At 41.6% G+C, this 24,313-nt stretch overlaps 1 protein-coding gene across 1 annotated transcript in view; it reads left to right on the top strand.

The window, feature by feature from the left end:
- The window catches only part of LOC310866314 (glypican-6-like), a 175,998-nt gene that overhangs the window by 64,604 nt on the left and 87,081 nt on the right, over positions 1 to 24,313 (top strand). The window contains exons 5-6 of the mRNA XM_083775912.1: positions 19,141 to 19,271; positions 19,988 to 20,131. Coding sequence (XP_083632038.1) covers positions 19,141 to 19,271; positions 19,988 to 20,131 — 275 coding nt within the window. The remainder of the gene's footprint in view (positions 1 to 19,140; positions 19,272 to 19,987; positions 20,132 to 24,313) is intronic.

Raw genomic sequence — 24,313 nt, forward strand, 5'->3', positions numbered from 1 at the left:
TCTCTCCTGCAATGCGTATCGCAGTTCCAGGTAGGTCGCAAGATCCACTACGGACTGTGCATGAGGATGGCCGGACTTCTGGCATCGGCCATCGCTTTAGTCCGTCTGGGCAGACTGCACATGAGACCCTTCCAGAGATGGATGGGATCTCTACACGTCCCCAGCAGCAACCGTTTCAGCAAGGTGAAGGTTTCAGCGGAAGGCGAGACGGCCTTGGACTGGTGGAGGGACGAGAACATCCTGACGGACAGAGTCCCCCTGGGGACAATCCTTTCCAGGAAAGTGGTCACCTCAGACGCCAGCCTCCTTGGTTGGGGTGCCACCACTAGAGGGGTATCGACTTCCTGGGCCCTACTCAAGGGCGTGTCGATACAGGAAGTCTGTACGGCGGCAAGCTGGTCATCTACCTCAACCTTTGCCAGGTACTACAACCTTGACATGGCTGCGCCTTCAATGGCGCACGCAGTCCTGGCGGCTGCCACCAGATGAGTCACACATACCCTCAGGCGGAGCCTGGGCGCGATGACGTCACGCGGCATAAACCCATCTAATATCATTATATGGGAGTTTATAGTTGTTCTGTCTGTATTACTTCGCTCATTTCACTTAAATAACCATGGTTACCTTGTAAGCAGAGTTGGGGTCCGTTACTCATAAAAGTAAGGCACTACATATTACATATTACTTTTGAAAAAAGTAATGCCTTACATTACTTTATTACTCCCTGGAGAAAGTAACTAGTTACATTACTCGTTACATTACTTTTGCGTTACTGACTTGCGTTAATCGCATGTCACATTGTCACATAATTTACCACTTAACAAATCTTTATAATCCTAACAAGGAGGACATACACAACATCTTTCTTTATGCTCTTTACCAGGTTGTGGAGGAATATAACAAAATGGGCCTTTCCAAAACGGTCTAGTGCAGTGGTTCTCTTGACCTTGTAAAACTTTTTCTATGCAAACTTCTAATCAATTCTTCAATCAATCAAATCAAATATATTCAAATAAAAATAATGAGACTGAGAGAAATCAGTAGCCTATATGTTCACAGTGCTTTAGGATCCCTTTCTTTATGATGTGGAGTTCCCTGCTCCATGCTCATTAAATGTAGTTTTTCATGTCGGCATATTTGGTTTATTCATCTCTGCTAATTATTAACTATTAACTAACTAGTGATTGTGACTCTGAGAGCACATACATTCTACAACAAACAAGACCCTCCCAGCTGGCAGTGTTGCCAGGTTTTGGAAGAGAAACAAGCAGCCATGTCTATGAAACAAGCCCAAAAGAAGCCTGACTAGGCTATTATAATACAAGCCCAAAGTCGCTTATAATAAGCGGACATGGCAACACCCAACTGCTCCATCTCTGTGACAGTGGGGGTGACAGTGAGAGAGACGCTGTGAGCACTGAGCAGTGCTGCTGCGGAGATTTTAATACCGAAACGACGTAAATTTGACATGTCCTAGTCCGCGACTCCAGCGCACCATTACTGTTCATGTTCAACTCATCTCCGTTGTGTGCATTAGTCCAAAGCAACACTGCTGAAAGCAGCCACATGACGCAATTAAGTAACGAGTAACTGCAGCACTAAAGCGACCAGTAACTGTAGTGTGATTATCAATTTTGGAGGAGTAGTGTCGTTATATTACTCGCTGCTAGTAACTGCAGCACTAAAGCGACCAGTAACTGTAGTGTGATTATCAATTTTGGAGGAGTAGTGTCGTTATATTACTCGCTACCGACCAAAGTAGTGTCGTTACAGTAACGAGATTTTCCGTTACTCGTTACACCCAACTCTGCTTGTAAGTAACCTAATGTTTTAGTCCTATACCCGATCACATGATCAAATATGTCCCAAAGAGCGGGAGACCACCTCCATCCACTGCAGTTATCGTAAGGCTGTGACACATTGAAATCGCCACAAGGGTGTGTTTGTTGAGTGTTGAAATGAAAGAATCGGCACACCAATTCAGGCTCCCAAGTTTCTTTACTTTTATAATCAGGTTTAATCAGGTTCTTTACTTTTAATCAGTAAAGAAACTTGTGTGCCGATTTTTTCATTTCCTATATGACTTCATTTTGATCCAGCACCCGGCCTAAAGGTATTAGAGGATGTGCGTGTCCTTTTTGACTGTTTGTTCAGCCTCCTCTACTACTTTGAGTGTTGACTCTCACATCTGAGGCTTGCAGTGTGTCAGGGTTAAGTTATATTGTAAATGTAAATAGATATTGTTACATTATATTATTAAGTAGGCATTCATGAATAGTTATATTTGTATAACATTCTCTATCATTCAAATGGATTAAAGTAATGTTTTGTGGACATACTGTAAAGCGTAAAGGTAATAGATTGCAGCTGTACTAAAAATAATCCATAATGGAGGTGTGAGAGATGAATGGTTCCATTTGTTTTAGACTTAAATCAATACTGAGGATTTTACGGTTTATTAAAGCTTCGGGTTAGTCCAGGTTATCATCATCAACCCACAAGCACGAGCTTGTCGTGCCAGCTGTCTACTTTTATTCCCCGATTTCCCGCCTACTGCAGGTGAGCAGAGAGCAGTTCGTTTAAGTGGACATGAAGACTGAACAGTATTACTTATGAGAACTACTGTTCTTATCCGGTTTGATCACTGCCTCGGGCAGTTTGTTATCTCTGAGACGGAAGGAATTCTCAAACTTTGCCTACCGATCAATTGAGAAGAGTAATTTGATAGGTTTGCCGGAGGTGTGCCCATTCATTCCAGTCAATCAGACTAATCTGTTATTGTATCAGGAGTAACAATCATAAGAGTTATGACAGGCAGTGCAGAATACAAAGGAGAGACTCATTACAAATTTTATTGCTACTAGAGGTTCGGGCTGCGAGATCAGATCAGAGAGCAGATGAGGAGCAACATCTACGAGCGCTGTCCTTGGTGTTCGTCAGCCATCCAAAGTTCGGATGTCATTTGTGACTTTGTCTCGCATCGATCCCGACATGTAAACGTTTGTGGCGACAGGTAAAAAGTGTGCACTAATGCTAATGTTAGCCAATAGTTACATGGGGCTACAGTGGGGAGGAAACTGATTCTCTTAAAGTGGACGCAGGCGCTGGCATAGGTTTAATAAACATTTATGCTACCAGCTAGCAGCAAAGAAAGAGTTAACTTTGAGGAATTTGGCTGGTAAAAGTAAGTGAAAATCTCCATATGCGCAAATATTTTCTATCTTTGTACCGGTCTCTGCAAATGTCTGAATGTAAAAGATTTATATATCTGCATGGCCACAGGCATGAAAGGCCTTCATTTTCTTCAATACAAGTGTTTTAGTCTGCTCACTATTTCCCCCAAAACTATTCTGCTGCTGGGAAATGTTTTGAACAAAGAGCCAAATGGTTGTAATGAAATGTTTAGAGTACAGTCACGGCTGGAACCTCTACTATGAGTCAAATCGCCGGTGATTTGTTTATTTTTTGGAACACATCTTATATGACTGACTGATTGAAAAAAATATGAACAGTTTGTAGAATAAGCACAGTTGGAGGAAAGCACAGTTCAATACAAGGTCTGGTAAAGCACTATGTCTTGTTTACATTGGGGTCCTCCATTTACAATCCATCAGACACAATCCAAGATTTGCCTATGGGATTTCCTATACTAACTATATCCACAGTCTCTGAATGCTAAATAGTCTGGAACTATACATCTCCCGAAATCCGAGGCAGGAAGCTGTCATCTGTTCGTCATTCCTGTTATATTTCCGTCATATATTTTTAAATATCTGTAAACTTTATTTTAGAATTTCCATTTCTAATAAATCATAAATCAATGTTATTGAACCCCCTTTACATCTGTATGTTGGCTAGAAAATATTGAACCAATATAAAGTATTAAAAAGCGCTTTCTTCGCTTTCATCGACTAAAGCTAACTCCACCCCCTCTCCCCCTCTCATGCAAATATCTGACACTATATAAAGTCACAATACCAACTTTGATGAGGCAGTATTGCTTTGCTTTAAAAAATAGAATTTGTTTTGCGTTAGCTGGTTTCTGCCCGACAGCAGAGATATGTTTTTAATTTATATTAGGACAAATTTCTGCGACTGTGAAAACGTAAGGGGGAGGTGGCGTGACATCCGCTTTCCCTCTTAATAATTTTCAGAGCTTCCTTGACTTGCTCCAGACTATGACTGGAAGCATTTGAAATGTGTGGGAGCCAACAGTCTGGCCACACAAGACTGATTAATGTTTAACAAAAATGTGATCCATTGAACCGTGGAACACCCCTATTATTAAAACCTCACCTTGAACAAATTATTCTAATTTCTTTGGTCAAGTGTGTAATTTAATATTGTTCTGTGATTGACCAATCCAGATCCAGTGTCCAGTCATCATCATAATTGTTCGACCGCGGTCGAGATCATGGATTTCACAATGCCACACCAGACATCCCGGTCCTTCATTGCCATCCTTCCTCCATCCTGTTCCTGCTTACTGATGCATGTTAGCCTGGGTTCCATCCTGATTCGCTGCGTTCCGCGGATCTGAAAATGTCACTGCGCTAATCAGTCTGGAGAGTCTCCTATTCTCCACAGGTAGGCGGGACATATGCAGGCTGAAATGGAGCTGAGGCTTCTGATTGGTCTGTGGTGCGGGTTGAGGAAAAACACAGTTTGACGTTGTATCAATGCACTACGCAGCTACTGCTGTTGTCCTGCAACGTCCACGTATCATTCATTAAACTCACCCCACACAGCCGTCATTTTTTTTGTACTACTGAATCTGACAGTGTACTACTGAATCGTTTTCTTTTTACAGTAGAGTTTTACTCTAAATTCTTGAACGGCGCTATTTTTGTCAACAGTGAGAAACATGGAAAGAGTGCCCGTATATTAGAGAAGGCGATGGGTGGCTCTTCCAAGAGAGATTTAGAAGGCGCGTAAGTGGCGCGTAAGTGCTGGATGGCGCGTACAGTACAGTAAGTGCCATCCAGCCGTTTCTCTAATTTCTTTGAAAGTGTCCATGTCTGGGAGCCATAGAGTAGAATCGGCCAGACGTAAACATGACAGACCATAGTTATGAGCAGAAAGTTATTAGTTGGGCAAATGTTCTCACCAAACATAATGGTAGGCATGTCACTATATTATTACATAATGGCCTAATAAGATAATCGCCCCACGGCTACCCCCTGGTCAGCCTGATGGAGGGGAAAGGAACTGGTTGAAATAACGTGTTCCTTCCAATTCTCCCCTGTCAGGTGATAAGAAGCGGCCTGCTCACTCCAGTCCTCATGCATTGAAGGAAGCATGATCTCAGTTTGGGGCTCTCCCCAGGCTGGCAGAGGGAGACAGGATTACTGCGTAGGCATTGGCACCGGGTGAAATAATTGGTTAATGGGATAAGAATGTATAGAGATAATCAAAACATTTGCAAAATCATCAGAATCGTTTCCATTCATCTGAATTAATAGTGTTCATACATGTTTAAATGTTTTCAAAAAGAGCAGAAATACAAGATCTATGTGCTGTGAGCTTGTACAGTAGATCAGCTATTTCCACTATTTAATTATAATTTCTTTAGGTATAACATTCTTAAATAATTGTGTCAACCCTACATAATGAGGAAATTTGGTAAGCGAATTGGCACCAGTGACTGTCAACATGAACAATGGTAGAGGGAATATGACGGTTCAAAGCTTTTCTTGCCAGTGACTTGGACATCAAGGTAATCATGAAGCAACCATCTATGAAATACTCCTCATAGATGGTTACAGTAATGAGAAGCAAAGTCTCATTTTAAATTAGCCATTCACATACCTGCACCGTGCATACGTGCACCGTACACATTATGTGTACCCACTGTATAATATTTAGAAAAGTCTTAAAATAAAAAAGACAATTTTCCGAAGCATAGCGGTTATCATCTCCGGCAGCCTGGAACGGGCACATTTTTAAGGCAATTAACCTTCCCCATACATTTCTGTGTTGCCACTGCTGTTGTACCACTACCCTACCCTACGCTACCCCACCCTACCCTACCCTAGTAACCCTAGCCCTACCTTACCCTACCCTACCCTACCCTACATTACCCTACCCTACCCTACCCTACCTACCCTACCCTACCCTATCTTACCCTGCCTCCATCCTACTCCCATTTAACTCCCCCCACTGACTGCCCCAGCCCATAGGTCTAGGAGTCGCTAGCACAGAGAAAAAGAGGCCTCCTCGCTCGGCTGCCCTTTTCCGAACGCGGCCAGTTGTGTTTGTGTCAAAAGAGTGAGTTGTCATTCATTCATACTTCCTAGCATCATGTGCTACAGTAGCTATGGTTAGACTATGGGTTTCTCTTGCAGTTTTCAGGGGATAGCCTTGATTTCAGAAATCAGGGAAAAGGGATACTGAAAACCCCTACCTCAAGGGTCACACAGTACTTCTTTGGTATTGAGAAACCCACTCTGTCATCAACAGAATTTGTGTCAATTGGATTATCATTTCCAGGATGTAGATTAAATGCCACATCCGTATCTTTTGTTTCTTGTGACATTTCATGTTCATTATAGGTTTAAATGTTTTCTCATTTGCTAAAGGTCCAGCCATACAGAGATATTGACCTGGCTCTTGGATACTATAATCCCTTTCCATTCAGTGCTGACAGACAAGACAGTATAGTAGCGTATCTACAGGCAATTTGCATGTATGCAATACATTGAATGTGTTCAATGTAGTAAGCCCTATATATTCCATCACATGAGGAATTGTGAAAATAGACAATCTTTGAGTTCACGTGACAAATAGAGAGCTTATGGATGGGCTCATTTAGCTATTTTGGGGGATTTGGGTGAAAAATGGGAATGCCAGGTTGCAAGTTCATGGTGAACGTTCCAGTGGATTCAACAGAAACTCCAGAGCTGTGTCGCTTTACTCTGACCTGGGCTGGAGGAGGCGGAAGCTTGAGGGCTTAGAATGAAATAGGACATGAAAGCCTTAAAGGACCACTTCACCACTTTTCAACCTATCTTCATATGATAGGTCCTCACTAATAATCATGATAAAATGGCGCGATTTCTTCCTACTCAGTCTGTGTCTCATAGCAGGGCTGTGGGCAGTTTAGAAACTGTCTTCCAGTGACATCATCATCAGGCAGACTTTTTTTTAAACAATATGTTTTTACAAAAATGTTTAGATTTTCATTATCGTGAGAACGATGGCTTCCATTTTCGTATTGCAACTTTTCAGGACTAGTAAGCCTGCAGTTTCTATTAGCTTGTATTCCCCATCGATGATGACACAGACAGAGTAGACATTTTTTTCATGATTATTTGTGAGGACCTACTATATGAAGATAGGTTGAAAAGTGGTGAAGTGGTCCTTTAAGAGACTGACACGGAGCTACTTTAGCACAGTCTTTAAGCTAAGATATTCATCTTGATTCCTAGTGGCATCTATTCAGACCAACATCATGTGCCTGCTCCAATGACCAGTGAAGACAAGATATTGGGGAAGTGAAAAACGAATTCAACCAAAGAGTAAGAAATCCTTTACACAGGAGGCTGCTACCGCTGATAGCAATGATTTTTTCCCCCCTCAGCATTTCCTCACCACCCAAGTCTAGCTAGCAGGAAATAACACTCGTTCTCCTAATGAATTCAAACGTCTGACAGAACGTGAACATAAAAACAGCCACAAATTCACATTAGCCCCGCTCCGACCTTGATTTATCAATGATTTTTGTGCAAGGGGAATAGAGACTGTCATGGCACTGCTAAAAGCGGCCTAGCACAGATGTGCACGTCAAGAACAGCTGCGCCTCAATATATTTTGCAGAAATGTGAAACATCAAACATCTCAGAATAGCTATACGTGCAAAGTTTTTATGTTGTTTTTTTTTAATGACAAAAGAGACGAAGCCGGCATTGATTACAGGGACACATGGAATAATGTGCCTGTGAATCCAATCATATCTACAGCATAATCTTGGGATATACTTTTAATGTAAACTCTATATTATATGTATGACATACATATAGAGTTCACATTAAAAGTAGTTAATATTACTTACTTACAAACAATGTATGTAAGTCGGCAATATAAATACCGGCTATAAAACACCTCAAATGTCATGCCCTTGAGAACTTAACTGTAATTTATCTTGTAGCAACCAAAACATTTGGTTTGTTTTATTTCGCTCTCAGATGGGAGAACCAGCAAGTCGGCACATTTTCCTTGCCCAAGGCAAAGAGCAAGTGGGGCAAGCAAATGAAATGTGACTTGGATATTCCACTTAAAACAAAAGGTGAGCACAAGCTTCAAGGATCACTCTCGTTATCCTGGCCTTCAAGTCCCAATGTCAGATTTAAATAAGTGGTTCACATAGGGTTATTTTAGATTCACCAGGCACAGTTCTGGATCCAGTAGAGCTGCTGTTGAACTTGAAAAAGTCAGCACACCGCAAAATCTGGAGTGATAAATTAACACCGTATACTATACGGGTCCATTTATTTGAATTACACTTACAAACCAGATTTCTCAGTGTATTCATGTTGAGCTCAGTTATCGTGTCATGCTTCCAGTGAAAAAGCAATAGCGACAGAGGAGAAAGATTGATTTATGCTTTGTGATTTGCTGCACTGAGGGGGTGATTTTCAGCTTTTATCATTAACACAAATGCGTATTGTTTTTGAAAACTATCAAAGCAGACCTGCCTATCTATATACCGGTATGCAAATCCATTACCTGAGAGATGGTTAATGTCGTTTTTTTTCCACATAGCTTGTATTGATGTAATTAAAAATAGAATAAATCATGGATTAGTCTACGTGGGTTCCACTGAGTAGCCAGTCACTAATCCGTGTGCTCCCACTGGAGGATAAATCCTTGCTGACCTCTCACTATTCTGCACATAAAAAACAAGAATCCCTCAGTATATAAATTATAGAAACAGGTGGCGTGTGTCAATCTTTTCACGCCATATTTTATATTCATTCTGTATAATATGTATGACAGGGTTATGAAATGAATATAGAAAATAATTGGCATTAGATTTCTACGCACTTCTTGCTTAACATTAAATATGACAGAAAGAAAGAACGAAAGAAAGAAAGAAAGAAAAAGGTCTTGTACTTAATGTTGTGTAAAATCGCCTGAGATTAGAAGTGAGATTAGGTTTTGATTAGATGAATTATGTGAAGCATAGAGCCACTGATGAACAGCTGTCAGTCTGCTCCTTGGCACCTGCGCGCTCCATAGCGAACATAATGAATCCTCACGTTCCATCTCCCCTGAGGTTTAACCACATTAAAGCTTCTGCATAAATCAGGCCTGGACTTTTTTGAGCTGGACATTTAAACTGTGTTTACTCCTCTTTAAGATGTTCAAAAGCTTCTGTGGTTGGAAAACAACAACACACACACACACACACACACACAGACACACAAACATCCACATTCCTTTTCTTGAAGAATGTTCAGAGGTGTGCTGTTTTTAAACATTTTGATTATGTTATTTATCAGTCTGTCGCCGTGAATTGATGTCTCCATCCGCTCATGTCGGGTGAACATCAGTCACATGCTGTGGTGATGAATATTGTCCTCTGTAGTTTTATACCTCATGTGTCATTATAGTTTTGTGTGAGTGTGGTGACAGCCAGTTGACACCAGTGATAGAAACCTTTTTTCCCCTCCTACTCCCACTCAGTGCCTACAGAGAGACTACAGTAGCTATTGGCCTCAAGTCATGAAGTCATAATAAAGTCATAGAGTAAAGTAGAGCAGTGGGGGAAAGTAATTAAGTCTGTTTACTCTAAAAGTACTGTACTACTGTATATGGTACTTGTACTTGAATTGAATATTTCACTTTACTCCACAACTACTTGTACTCTTATTTGATGCATTACCATTCCTTACTTTGCAGTTTGCAATTAATATTATAAATATAATCACCAAAAATGTGGATTTATTATTATAGATTAAGTTCAAATCAAACGATATACTGTACTGTAGATGGGCTGAGTTAAACATTATAACATAATATTAATATTCTCAAATGGGCCATGGATACTTAGTTTTTGGTACTTTAATTATATGTTTGTACTTCCAGGGCTTTTGTACTTTTCCAAATGTTTGAATGCAGCACTTTTTCTGTGGTATTTATCCTTTTACAAAATATTGGAGAACTTCTTCCCCTGCTCAAGGCAAGCAGAGTGAACTGGACGATGGTGCTGCATTTTGATCTGTCGTCGTGTTGCATCGCTGTTGTTGCCGAATGTTGTTGTTTCCCTCTCTAGAGGGACGTGTCACCACATTGGAAGTGATCTGCATCGATTCTATCTGCTCATTTCTTTTTAATTAGGTGATTTGTTTCACTGGGTAACCAGAGCTAGCCACAACCTCACAGTTTATGAAAACTCTAGCCAGCAACATATCCTCTCCTTTGTGAAAATGTCCTCATGAATAAAATATAGACGGGGTGAAAAAAATAAAACAGCCTTCGAATACACCATGAGGGGGACTGCCCGTGGCTGGAAATTAGACCTCACAACTGGGCCAATATATTTCCTCCTCTGCAAGGACACTAAGGGGACCGGAGATGTTGATCTCGTTCATTAATTTCGTGCTTTTACATTGTTTAAACATGGATATTATTAATTGCTTCTTACGCTTTTGACGCCGAGCCAGCTAATGGAGCCCCTCAGGAGGTGCTCGCTGTGCATTTACTATAGCCTATTCTATTAAGCCTCGCCTGTCTTTGTCTTTCAAACAGAGGATTCTACACATTGATGTCTTGCACAGCTTGATATATAACTTTGACTGCCATGGATCTCGGAGAGAGTTCTCTCTTCAGAAATGTGGCCTTGAGCCAGTAATGATCAGATGAGAATATAAGCCCTCTAAATAAAAGATAGTAACATCTGATATGATATCTGGCATGCTTTTTTTCCCCCGCACCCTGTAGCCTGCCTTGCCTATACTCTATCCACTTGAACCCCAGCATCCCTTTTCTGGGGCTAACATTCAGTGAAAATAGCAGATTTTCAAACTCACGTGTTGTGTAATGCGTCACGTTGTGAGCTTACAGATCGGCTATTTTCGGTGAACATATTTAGTGTATGGCGAAAACGGGAGTGTGTGTGTGTGTGTGTGTGTGTGTCTGTCATTTATTTTATTTCAGGTGAGATCCCATCCGCATCTCTGATTTCTCAGTAAGATTATAAGTGAGCCTCCATGCTGCGTGCGTCGTGACTCGTGCATCAGCAGGTTGTTAGTCACTGCATTCATTCTGAAGAAAGAAAATAGACACAAATGCTGGCCGCCGGTCTGATGATGAATCAAACTAATAATAAAACTCTGTGATTGTGCAATCACATCGGAGAGCTTGAGATCTTGGTTGCGACAGAGTTACAGAACCAGGCAAGCTGCTGTCGGTTTCTCTCTGTTAGGAGATGGGATCTGAACCATACCAGCTTAGCCTAGTGATTCATATACTGTCACATGCCAAAAATAGCTGATCTACAAGCTCACAATTGGCGTCGCATCCGCAACGCATTGTTATTTTCACTACGTGACACCATCGTATGACAAGGTATAAATCAGGCTTTATTTATCATCATATTGGCCAAGATATTCCTAAAACAGCCCAGGGCCTCTCTGCGATGCTATACAGAAACGAAATTAATACATCATATCATACTATTTGCGGCGTGTTGCACATATCCTATTAGTGTCTGAATTTCTCTCTTTCTTGTGTAAAAAATTCTACCCCCAGGGGATAAAAGTCTTTGAGAAGGGGTGACTTAACACAACCCTCTCTAAAAACCCATTTCACCCACACCTCTGCTGGACCCTTAGCTAAATGGATTTATAATGGCTGTTTGCTCTACCTAATCTTTGTTGCCCGTATCACAACACATGGACACAAGGTTAGCCAAATACAAATAAGTAATCTTATGTCCTTTGTGATGTGACCACCACTGATACAACTCTGAGGAAGTCATTAATGCTCCCAACAGTATGGTGTCGGGTGAATGGTCAGGGTATGTTAGGAGGAACACCTGATTTAATGAGCCTGGCACTGCTAGAATACACTCCAAACACATTAGGATTTATTCCCTATGGCAGAGGCGAAGACCTGGTTAACACACTGCTCCGGGCAGCGCACGTCCCGCGCCTCCACCTCCCAGTTATTCTGCGTGTATGACAGATCAGAATCACACACACACACTCGCGTGCACGCAAGGGAGTTTTGGTATGGAATGAACATAATATAATAAAGGCCTGCATCGCTTTGCCACACACTGAATTATGAAAAGGGTCGCAATTGGAAAAAGCCTGCCGCTGGCTCCCATTTGTTGAGGAGAGATCTATATACATTTTCTAATTATATTGTTATTATGCTTAAATTATCGTTTTGGCTAAAATGCTGAATAAAGTAGGCTATGTACATATAACTATACAGGCATTAATAACTACAGACATTAATATAGTCTACCGCATATGTACAATTATATAGCCTACATTTAACAAACAAGCTTGATTGACATTTGTAAATAGGTCAATACAAAAACTCCTACGAGGATGAAACCAGAAAAGCACTAAGGCTTCTTTACATCAGGTATAAAGTAAAACCAAAACGTGACAACCGTATGGAAAAAGGGGAAGAAGAACTGGGAGGCGGAGGCGTGGGGGCGTGCGCTGCCCGGAGCAGTGTGGTAACCAGGTCTTCGCGGCAGACGTGGTCTTCGCACTTCTGAGCCCCAGGGTGACGATAGGTAGTTGACTCCACCCCTAATCGCTTGCATAATCACTCCCCCACTAGTAACCACTCCCCCCACTATATTAGCTGTCAACTGCATAGCACAGTTGAGTGGACACTTACTCACAAGTAGGCAGTGGTGGGAATTGGGAAAAGTACTGAAGTTAAAGTATCAATACTACAATATAGGACTGATGTTGTTTAGTGTATGTTTTATAATAGGGGGGGGCACCGCGACAAATCCTGCCTAGGGCACCAAATTGCTCAGGGCCGGCACTGCCCTATGGACCACAGGCGCAGCCTGCAATCCATGCCTTTCCCCAATATGTCGTGTCTGGTGTTTAAGTTGGAACATTGTGTGCTCTTACTTGCATAGCAATGCAACATTGAGTGAAAATAATGCCCCCCCCCCCCCCCCCCCCCCTTTTTATGGGCAATGGCATCTGTAGCAACATTAATTCCCATTTAGTTTTATAGTTCCTTACTAGGCTAATCACTCATGGTTACACAAAGATGTGGTTGAGTGGATCTCATTAGAGATTCTCTCTTCCCACCTGTGTAATTATGAATGTAAAAAGAGAGGGATTTGGTTGGGGGAAAAACTGAGAGCCTACGAGCGGTGAAGCTAATCATTGTTCTGAGCTGCTCAGCTGTTGAGACTGTCCAGATCACATCTGGGTTTTGTGGTGGTGGTGATGTGATAAAAACATGTGGCTTATACAAGGAAGAGAAAAACATGATGTTGACCTTAATGACCTAGAGGAAGGATAACATATTTGTGGACAAAATAGTTGAAATACCCCTGTCAGTACGCATTATAGACACAGAAGGAGAAACATTTAAAAAGATAAAAAAGAAAGAAACTAAATTCCATGACATCCCCATTCCCCAATGCTATTAGTAATGGGATCTGCTTTAGAATGGCTCATTATTGAATTATGCTTTGCCTCATTAGCAGTATGACAGTGTCTGCACTCTCCCATTATATGGTGTTGACAGTTATGCCTACTGTACTCTGCTATCTGTCCAATTCAGGCAGTGATAATGGAAATATACATACAGTATGGAGATTATTGGTGTATTATGTTTTTGTTAAAACATGCTTTAATCAAGTTAGGACTTCATGAAGCACAATAAATATTTCTTACAGCTGATTTTCTTACCTACTGTAGATTAATCTACAGTTTAAAAAAAGTATCATGTTAAAACATTTTATTTACACACGCACACACACACACACACACACACACACACACACACACACACACACACACACACACACACACACTGTCACACACACACACACACACACACACACACACATTCACACGCACGCTATCTGCCAAAACAGCTAACTTTTAGTCATCTTTTTCTTCTTCTTTTGTTTCATAAATCTCGTGTTTGACTAAAACCTCCACTTGAGCTGGATGTTTTTTCTTTTCCGAACAATGGACATTTTGGAGTTAGGTGGCTTCTTCCAGACAGCAGATATATAATGAGAGAGAGCATTATTTTAATACATTATAGTTCAATATGTGTGGTCATGTAGAAAATCCTACCCATGTTTCCCCAGCATTAACATCAGATTAAAAGGAACAGCTATAACCAGTCAACACTGACTGGCTATGTTGCTATAAGCTCTTAATACTTTACATATATTTATAAAACCCACAGATAGACTTAATCACTTTCACCAACGTTGATTAGACACAAAAAAGCTAAAGATAGATTATAGTTTATGCCCGACAACAACAATATTTGTCTTCCTGATTTAAAGGACCACTTCACCACTTTTCAACCTATCTTCATATTATTGGTCATGATAATGTTCATGATAATGTTCATGATATTATACCACCATTTTTTCCTACTCAGTCTGTGTCTTATAGGAGGGCTGTGGGCAGTTCAGACTGCAGGCTTCTTCTTTTCCTGAAAAGTTGCAATGTGAAAATGGATGCCACCGTTCTCACGATAATACAAATCTAAATATATATATTTTTAAATCTTGTTTAAAAAAAACCTGCCTAACGATGATGTCGGGTTTCTGAACTGCCCACAGCCCTCCTATGCTATGACACACAAACAATTTTGTTTTATCATGAACATTAGTGTGGACCAATTAAATGAAGATTAGTTGAAAAGTGGTGAAGTGGTCCTTTAATGGATCTTAGAAAAAGTCCTCGAATATGGCTTGTTTGCAACTATTTATACAGTCAAAGCAAACACTTTCTGATCTCAGTATTGAACAGAGAATGCTACTGCATGGCTGCATGACTGCCCCTAACAAGTCTCTGGAGGTTGCTGTTGAGAATGCACAATATCACTGGCCTTGCTGTGACTGGAGAATTTTCATTGGCCAGACACTGGTCTTTTGGAAATGGAAGGGAAATTACCATTTTACTAAAGCTTTTAAAGTTTGGCAGGAAATGTAATTCCTGCCAGTATGAGGGTGTCATCTTTATGTGTTTTCTTTTATTGCTATGAATATTTCAAAAGAACAGTTAAAGCATCGTTTGTCACCGTACATACGGTGTGTTTGTGTGTGTGTGTGTGTGTGTGTGTGTGTGTGTGTGCGGTCGTGCGTGCGGGTGGGCGTGCAGGTGTGTGGGAGTGTGTACGTGCTTACTGTACACGTGTTCAAGGACTTTTCTAGCAGACAAATTGTGTCCGAGGGACAATATGCTTTTTCCCTGCCATTCTTGCAGCATTTCATATAGCACCATTAGTTGGTTGAGTGAACCACAGATGAGCTATGCTTTACAGAACCCAAATTACACAAGAGCCATTTTTCATCCCGTGGATCTCTTCAGAGGCAAAGAGCCGTAGATGGGCTTTTCACTCTCCTTATTTGTCCTTGTCTGATGGAGGTTGCCGCCGGCTGACATAGCCTGAATTTAAGTGGGCATCAATCTCGATAAAGAGGCAGAACACAGAGCAATATTTGCTCCTCCAAATGTTTTGGGTGTGCCTTTCATCAAGGCAATGTAAATGAGTTGGCTATTACACATAATTAAGTAATACGACTTAAACGTTAAACAATATAATCGTTTTGTAAGGTGCGCAGTGTTCATTTTACTTATTTTACTGTGCCACTGAACATGTCACATGAAGCATGGGCAAGATTAGCCAGTTATTGTCTGCAGACCCTGCTCATCTCTGAATAGAACAAGATCTGTGTATTTGCATAGCTGTGTCGTGATGATAACCAGATTCCCTCCCCGTTTGTTTTGGACAGTGGCCTATCTCTGCACTGCAAAAGTGATGCGGGGAGAATTTGGCTCCTCTTAGCAGCCTTGCCACAGTGGACTGGACTCTTCATGCACTCTTCATAAATGAGAGTCATTAATTCTCCATGTAGGTAGAGTTGCCATATGTAGCACATGGGCTGCTGTTCCTCAGAGAGAGAACTGCCCTGCCCTGACTTGACCCAATCAGCAATGCCACCCCCCATCCACGCCTTCAATTTTCTCTGTCTCCTTCTTTCTCTTGTTCCTGCTCTCTCGCTTTCTTTCTATGACTCTATCCAATCCACCCCCCACCTCTCTCTCTCTCTCTCTCTCTCTCTCTCTCTCTCTCTCTCTCTCTCTCTCTCTCTCTCTGCTTCTCTCAGTGTGTACTAAGGCAGAGTTACAGAGTCCTCGGTTTTCTTGAGTCTATCTGATAAATAGAAGTCACCCATTGTTTGGGAATGATTGCCATCATCCTTGATGCTAGAGGCAGTACTCTGTTCTCTTCAGAGATACGAGCGGTTCCCAGTTCGTTGCCATGACCTGAATTTAGAATTTTCAGCACTTGCACTTGACAGACTCATGTTTGATTGTGATTATATATTTGTGGCTTTTCGAAATGGGTCGGCCAACCGGAGGCAGGTTGCATGCATTTACATCATAATCAGACCGAACAGCTGTTTGGCATAATCAAAGTTGTAATATTCTCTAAAAACAAAAGGAAGAAGGTGACAGCATTCTGCACTTTTATTGTTTATGTGTATGTCTCTTGACACGCATACGCAACATGCTGTACAGTGTACAGCCTTTCTGTAATTTATTTTAGCCAATGGTGAACCTTCAACTTACTATTCAATGGATAGCATTCCTTTCTCCGTTAACTATGCAGTTAAATCCTTAAGCTGCGTTCAGACTTGAATATATAATTAGCCTCGGTTCGTCCCGTTTGTACCGCGCCAGGTCGCGTCGCGCCGTTCACACTTCTCGTCTTTGCATTGACTTTGTATGTAATCGTGCCACTCTAACCATCCAAGTCTGAACGCACCTTTGGTGATAATTTATCCAGAATGTACAAATGTTACAAAGTGTTTATTTTTATTTTTTATTGATACCAAATTAATCTGTGAAATTGTGCAAGCTTGTCGCATTGCGAGCTGTTTTCTCTGAATGCTCACTCCAGATTTTTTTTAACTATACTTGTAATGGCACTGTGGTGTGATGAACCAGTGCTGTACAAAACCTTTTTTTTTCTTTCTTTTTTGGGGGGGCCCTAACCTATTAACCATTCTGTGTGTGAAAATGTGAACGCGGGCGTTATAGGCTATACTCTCAGCCCCAAGTGTAAACAAACAGAAGTGCTCTTCAAAGACTAGGCCTTCGACGTAATTGGAAAGGAAATGGAGGCAGAGCTGAGCTAATGTTTCTCAGCTCTTTCCTCTTAACATTAGCGAAGCTGAACTCCCAAGAGACATACAGTAGGCCTGGGCCAAATCTGCTATCAAAGAGGTGCAAATGTAATTTAGCTTTTGGAAATATTACCGTATCATTCCCTTTAGAGTTGGTTTTTTTGGGGTTTTTTAACCATGTTTTATTTTTTATTTTCTTTACATTATTATCAGTTCTCAGTGTTGTTGGATATAGCACCATTTAGAACTACTCTCCCTGGACATATCAGGTGGATGCACTGTATCTGTGATATCAATCTTTGCTCCTCATACAATGAAGGGTTTTAGGGAGCGCCGCCAAGCCAAAAGACCTGAGTAACAATGGGAACAAGCCACTTGAATTTTGGTACGGACTGAGTGCTTAAATGGCCCTCCTTAAATGTTGGAGCAAGCATGGAAAATATGATCATATTAGTAGCCAGTGTTTCTGTGGCCTCAAAATGACAGGATGGCCTTATTCAGCCGAGAGGTAATTGTGGAGTCATTATGACGGACCACCACTGAGGTACTGTCCTGGGAGGTCTCCTGACAGAGGAACTCCTTCAGCCTAAAACAGGACTTTTGTCCAGACCCGGGACATCCTCCATAGTGAGTTAGTGCAGGGGGAGCTGTCCAGCGCCTCCCCCTGTGACACACCACTCAAACTCTACACCGCCATTACAGACAGTAACATTAACATGAGCTGTTCTCAAGGGTGGAGAGCACAGTGTCATTGTTTCATGGCTAATGAGTGAGCTCAGCTCCCGCTCAACTGATTTAATATGGCGTGAAAAATGGCATTCCACTACACAGTATGCAAATACACGTTTTGGGGCACATTTTCTGTAAAACGTTTCAGGGTTGCAGGGACATTGATTGGACGTGATGGGGACAGGGCGGCCGTTCAGAGATGCTAATGCGAAGTGTCTCTTGTGTTCAGACAAGGCCTTATGGTTTCTGTCCACACAGGGATATTAATGAGCCGTTGACCTCACTGCATCCCTGGCCCGCAGTGCATGTAAATATGACCTCAAAATGCTTAGCTTTCAAAAATCCCATTAGATCAATGACTCATCAGCAGGATTCACTTTATTCACGTTAACTAAATTTTGTCCACTCGATTGAGTTCATCTACATAAAAATGTAATTTAGCCCCCAGAAGCATCCATGCCTTGTGAGTAGGTGTTGGTGTTGGTGTGCTGTGATGAAACAGAATAAGTAATTGACATGGCTGTGTGAATACTGGTGTGACACAATAGTTTGGCGCTCCTAAAACTGTGTACTGTGTTCGGGTGACTGATGGTGAAAAGTAATAGTATAATTTGTTGGTCTGTTGTATTTGCGCAAATTATCATTCACTGGCTAGAGAGAAATGTCGCCCAACACGTATTTTTCTAATGATTTACTTCCATTGATTATTCTTTCGATTAATCGATTCATCTTTTTTTTTTACAGTGTGACGCAAAAATAGCGTTCACAACATATTATTTTCTTCTATTTTTGATCATTTTAGCCTATAATCAGTGTGACGTTCCCAAAATAGGGAAGCCAGGTTGCAGCCCTATTGTACTTTACACGGCCCATTCATGTTACTTGATTGTTCAAGTCCATTTCTTTATAATCGATTAGCTTGATTTGATTAACTGTTGCACCCCTACCACACTTCTTTCTGTGTTTCTTTGACTGAATGTGTATTTTTTGTTCCCTTTCTCATAAACTACTCTTTCTCTTCCTTGCCTCTGTTGTGACAGATGCCATGCTGCTGGTGGCACAGCGACTGGAGGGACCGTTCAATATCGAATCGGTCATGGAGCCCATTGATGTCAAGATTTCAGAGGCCATCATGAATATGCAAGATAACAGTGCTCAGGTCTCCTACAGGGTACGTTGAATATCTTTATCCCTCAGGAAAACAAAAACATGTGCAATGGGTTGTTGATGCCAAATAAAACTCCCACTAAACTACAGAGTAACAAACTTTAAGTGGGTAGCCCACCATAAGTTATATGGCAGTTTCACATTCTTACACGTAAGCTTTCCAAAACAACTCCTCTGCGTCTTAGGTGTATAGTCCAATACATTCTAATTATGTCCAAGTTTAGGTCTTTGTATTTGAATTACATGTTTCATTTTGGTCAGATAATCTTAGTTCAACTAACAGTAGTTAATGTGTTTCCTGTGTTTTACTGCATTTTCCTTTACCCACAAAATTGTAGTCACAGCAAGACAAAAAAAATGTAGGTGGTTGTGAAGAAATGTTTCTGCCTACACAACGTTGGATGCCAGTTCTCGTTCAAGGCTAACTGCCCTGTTGGTTTCCTCATGGAACAGATGCAGTTTTGTTTATCCTGCAACCATGTGGTGTATTCCTACAAAATCCTGTAAATACTTAACTCCATCTTTTATAACGTTGGTCATGGTCATGTTGGAGACCCGTTTGATAAATGTGACTTACTGCAGAGCAACGTCATGCTGGTAATCTGGGGTGAATGACCCACAAGGCCTTAACTAAACATCGTGTTTTCCCTATTTTCCGCGATATAATTCTAGCTCTTCAAGCAGTCTGAAGGTTGGGTGCCCATCTCTGTATAATTGCAGGTTTTTCAAGGTTGTGGTCAGCCAAAACCCGCAGGAATGAGCAGGTCTGCCCGCGGTGTTTCGGATGTGTTCAACGCCCGCTTCAGACCGTACAGCCCAGAGGAGCGGCCTACCACTGCAGCTGGCACAAGCCTCGACAGACTGGTAAGGAAGGAGACAGACAGAGCCAGGCTTCTGTTTGCAGGCGGGACGCTGCTTCACTGTAAACATCATTTGTCTTTGTGACTTGACACTGTTGATTAAAGCTGGTGATTCGCCATCGTAAGCCCCTGGCGCCGGAAATTAATTCTTTGTACTTGTCCTCCATTCAGGCCCCTCTATTGATCTGTGTTTGTTAACGAATCAACAACCTAACCCCAAGAGGGCAGAGGAAGGTGCGGCACACTAAAGTCTGTGTCCTGTGTCCTTCTCGTCTCCATGTACAAATAGAGAAAAAGAGGACATGAATAGAATTTGTGAGATTGACCAAATCAATTGTTCGCGGAAAAGCAAACCTTTGCTTTCTATCAGATCGGTTGTATGTTTGCTGGATTGGATCTTTGTTACATGGATTTCCATCTCAAAACAACCTTGAAGCCTAAAATGCTGCATCAGGGTAAAGGTTAACATGGAGCTGACAGTCCAATTCAGCTGAGAGACAGTTCTCATCATGGATTACCTTTACAGCAACGTTACCCTTCCAGTCTCACCTCTAGTCCTTCTCAAATTGGCTCCTTTAAATTATCCCTCAGTTATGTGGGACAATTTTTCTCAGAGCACAAAAAACAAGAAAAAACGGAAGGTGCTAAAGATTATTTTGAGCAAATTCTCCTTTCAAATGACCAATTGAACTAATTTTACTCTTTGTGAAAAGAGTACAAAAGTCACAAAGTGTTTTGCTCCACAATGAGTGTTCAAACTATCCTTCCTAGAATTCATACATCTTTTGTTGAGGTTAATAATAATTCACTTGGTTGGTGAATAATACAATGAAAATAATCACTTCTAATTATGATTTCCCACAACTGCATTTTTTACATTTCTTTTATATCCGATATTGTAATTGCCTTTCCTGTATGTGCAAGTCCGTTATGTCTCTTTCCACCTCGTCTTAGTGCTTAATTAAATGCTTATTTTCCTGCTTTTATGCTGCAAACCAGAGGATTGTCTGGAATGAGATGCATCACAGCGTAAGCTCCACAATTTCATATTTGTCTGTTATTGCGACTGCAGGTCTCATTTACTATGGAATTGTGCATTTCCCATCAGTGTGTTGTTTGTTTGCTTGGTTGGTTGGTCACCCCAGACATGATGCTTCGTGACATCACGTGACTTCATCCTGATATGTTGATCCTTCCCCATACATCCTTCCTCTTCGATGTCTCCCTTTTGACTGATACTTGTCCATTTAAACTCTAGACGGGCACTAATAACCCAAAGTTATTTATGCAGCCATGCCTGGCAGCCGGCGAACAGTAGAGTTCTCAATAGGCCCGATAATAATGCCCGGCCCTACCTGGGCCCTCATCAAACCCTGTACACTCAAGACATTGCCACCCTTAGATCTCCATATATGGAGCTGTTCTGTTCTGACATTCCATATGTTGATCTGACCTTATCAAACCCTGTACACACAAGACACGCTCCATATATGGCCAGTACAGAATTCATTCCATATGTTGATCTGACCCCCCATGCCAAGGCGCCAGCACTCGCTTAGCAGTCTGCTGTCACCTAGGCAGATATGTTGATCTGACCCCCCATTCCAAAGCGCCAGTGCTGAGCGCTCGCCCAGCAATCTGCTGTCACCCAGGCGGATGCATGCATGCAACCTCGCCCGAGGTCGCTTCTCGCCCTCAGGTGTCTTACTGGTTCTGTTATTCTTGTAACCTATTGCACTCTTCACTGTCATAAGATATGTTCTCATGACAGCCTCTCATACTCTAAGATTTATTTTTAAAGTAAATGCCATGACATCTCAGTCCTGGACTTGATGGACATGTCAGGGCATGGTCGCGCACTGTGCATTTCCAATGAAAAACGATTTCAAAGCCTTTTTAATAATGCATTAGCTGTTATTGCCGCGCGTGTTTCTTCTTTGATTTTAATGAGGCATTATTCCGTGATTTACATGTGGCTGCGTCTTCAACATGGTTTGTTTCTTGATCTTTCTGGGCTTTATTGTTGCCTCAAAGTGATGGCTGTTGAACGCAGCGTTTAACAGTCAAGTTGCTAACACCGCAGGGAGAGTGTGAAGCATGTGCCGCAATGTCCTCGGCTCGGGAAGGCTTCTCCCGGGAGATCCGACACATACTTTTCCTCACCCACTATATCTATTCTAGACACATCAGAGTCCAAGACCCCCATTGCCTTAGCTAATAGAGTCAACTCCTCAAGGAAGCCAACCAATCAGCAGGTGACCTGCTCCATAAGAGCTAGCCGAGACAGGTGTCGCGACAAGTAGGGGGGGCCGCCGGCCGGTGTCACAGCTAGCATCTGCTCCACAATGCTCATGAATAATAACAAGCAATTAAGCCTAGTTCATTCTTATATACAGGTATATGTGTCCTGTGCTGAAAATAGCAGATCTACAAGCTCACGGGTCGCACTGTGACATAATATAAATTTGGCATTAGCCTGCTTGGAGAATATGTCAACATGGAGCTTATTTTGGTAATTTTGCCTGACATGGACACCTGCATGCACCTTGGGAGGACAGCTCAGCATGTGCTGGTCCATACAGTATCTATCTATCTATCTATCTCTCATCCATCCATCCATCCATCCATCCATCCATCCATCCATCCATCCATCCATCCATCCATCAGTTCTATGGTGCTGAGACTGTTCACAGAATAGCATTTTTTTGCAATCTCATCCCATACTGTTCATGACCGGGCATATGGTCTTTGCATTGGACCGTGAGAGAGACCGTTCTTCAGTACCTATGACATTAATAATTGCATCATGCCATCTTGGGCGTGTTGATCTTACAATGAGGTGTGGTCTGGTGCATTGCTTACACACAGAGAAGAGTGCACTGCTGATAGAATGCAATTTTCCTCTGCAGCAAAGCGCATCTCCTCCAACATTATTGCTAAATCCATCATTTAAATAACAATGCACTATGATGAAGGTGCAACAAACTCTTAAAATACTCATAAAGAATGGGAGACTATACTCTGATTGGTCTAATTTATGTTACATGCCCAAAACACATCCATTACTAATTCAAAGTACTATACTATCCCCTTTGCAACGTGCGCCCCACTTTGCACCCAGTTAACGTGCCGTTTCATTATAGCAAAATCAGTGCGTTCTGCGACCTGCACCATAAATAGGGGATAGGGCCCTTAAAGTTTTAAACCTTGAGATTAAAGTTAATTTCTAAATATTTTAGCTATATAATCACTTTGTACAAACACTTAGTCCTGAACTCGTTTATCTGTCTTAAGGCCTTTTCGGACGGGAAGCCACTGACGCGCCTTGGTAATTCATTGTCAATGAGAGGCGGCCGATTATTTTGGACGCACAGAGAAGTTGGTCCCGTGAAATTGACGCGCGCATGCTCGTCGGTGCACACGCCCGCGGGCGACTAGACCTGGATTATGGGGAGCTTTTCTCCCACAATACGCACCCCTCATGAGCAGACACATCACTGATGCAGGCGAGAATGCCTCGTCTGAAACGCTCTTTATAGCTCTACTGTATACAGTACTATTAGAATCATGGAGCCTACGTCTCCAGAAAATGTATTCGTTATTTATCCTCTGCAGTGTTACAGATAAAAAATATGTCATGGCCTTTTGTGTTGAAAATAATAAAATTTTAGTTTATTTTCCAGAGAGATCGCTAGAAATTTTTTATTGCCCATTTTATAAGTTTAAAAGGTTGTTTATGTCGTACTCTGAAGCACATTTTTGGACACAAAACCATAGTAATATGTGGCAACAGAAAGGGAAGTATTTCAGTGCTCAGTAGACACTATTACCTACAGTACTATAACAGCGTATTTCCAAAACATTCAATCATATCTTGAAATAATTAAAGAGCAAGGAAACATTGTGTATAAGCCTTTTATTAACGTGGCAGTTCTGAATCAAGACAATAAAAACTCAAGCATTTTGACCTGAAGGGTGTGTGCGGTAATTGTGGGTACTTTATGGCAACCATATTATGTTCTGCCAAGTGTTGCAAACCCAGTATTAACGGGGGACAGAATCAGTTAACATGATGAGTCATGAAAATGTCTAAAATAAAAAACTCAATTACTACCGTTGTCAGAAGTGGGTTGTTGTGTGTAGTAAGTGTTGCACGGTGTTGTGTCACCTGCTCCGGATGAAGTGC

This window comes from Protomyctophum parallelum (genome assembly GCF_964188405.1).
Source record: "Protomyctophum parallelum genome assembly, chromosome: 11".
In the NCBI taxonomy this organism is placed as follows: domain Eukaryota; kingdom Metazoa; phylum Chordata; class Actinopteri; order Myctophiformes; family Myctophidae; genus Protomyctophum; species Protomyctophum parallelum.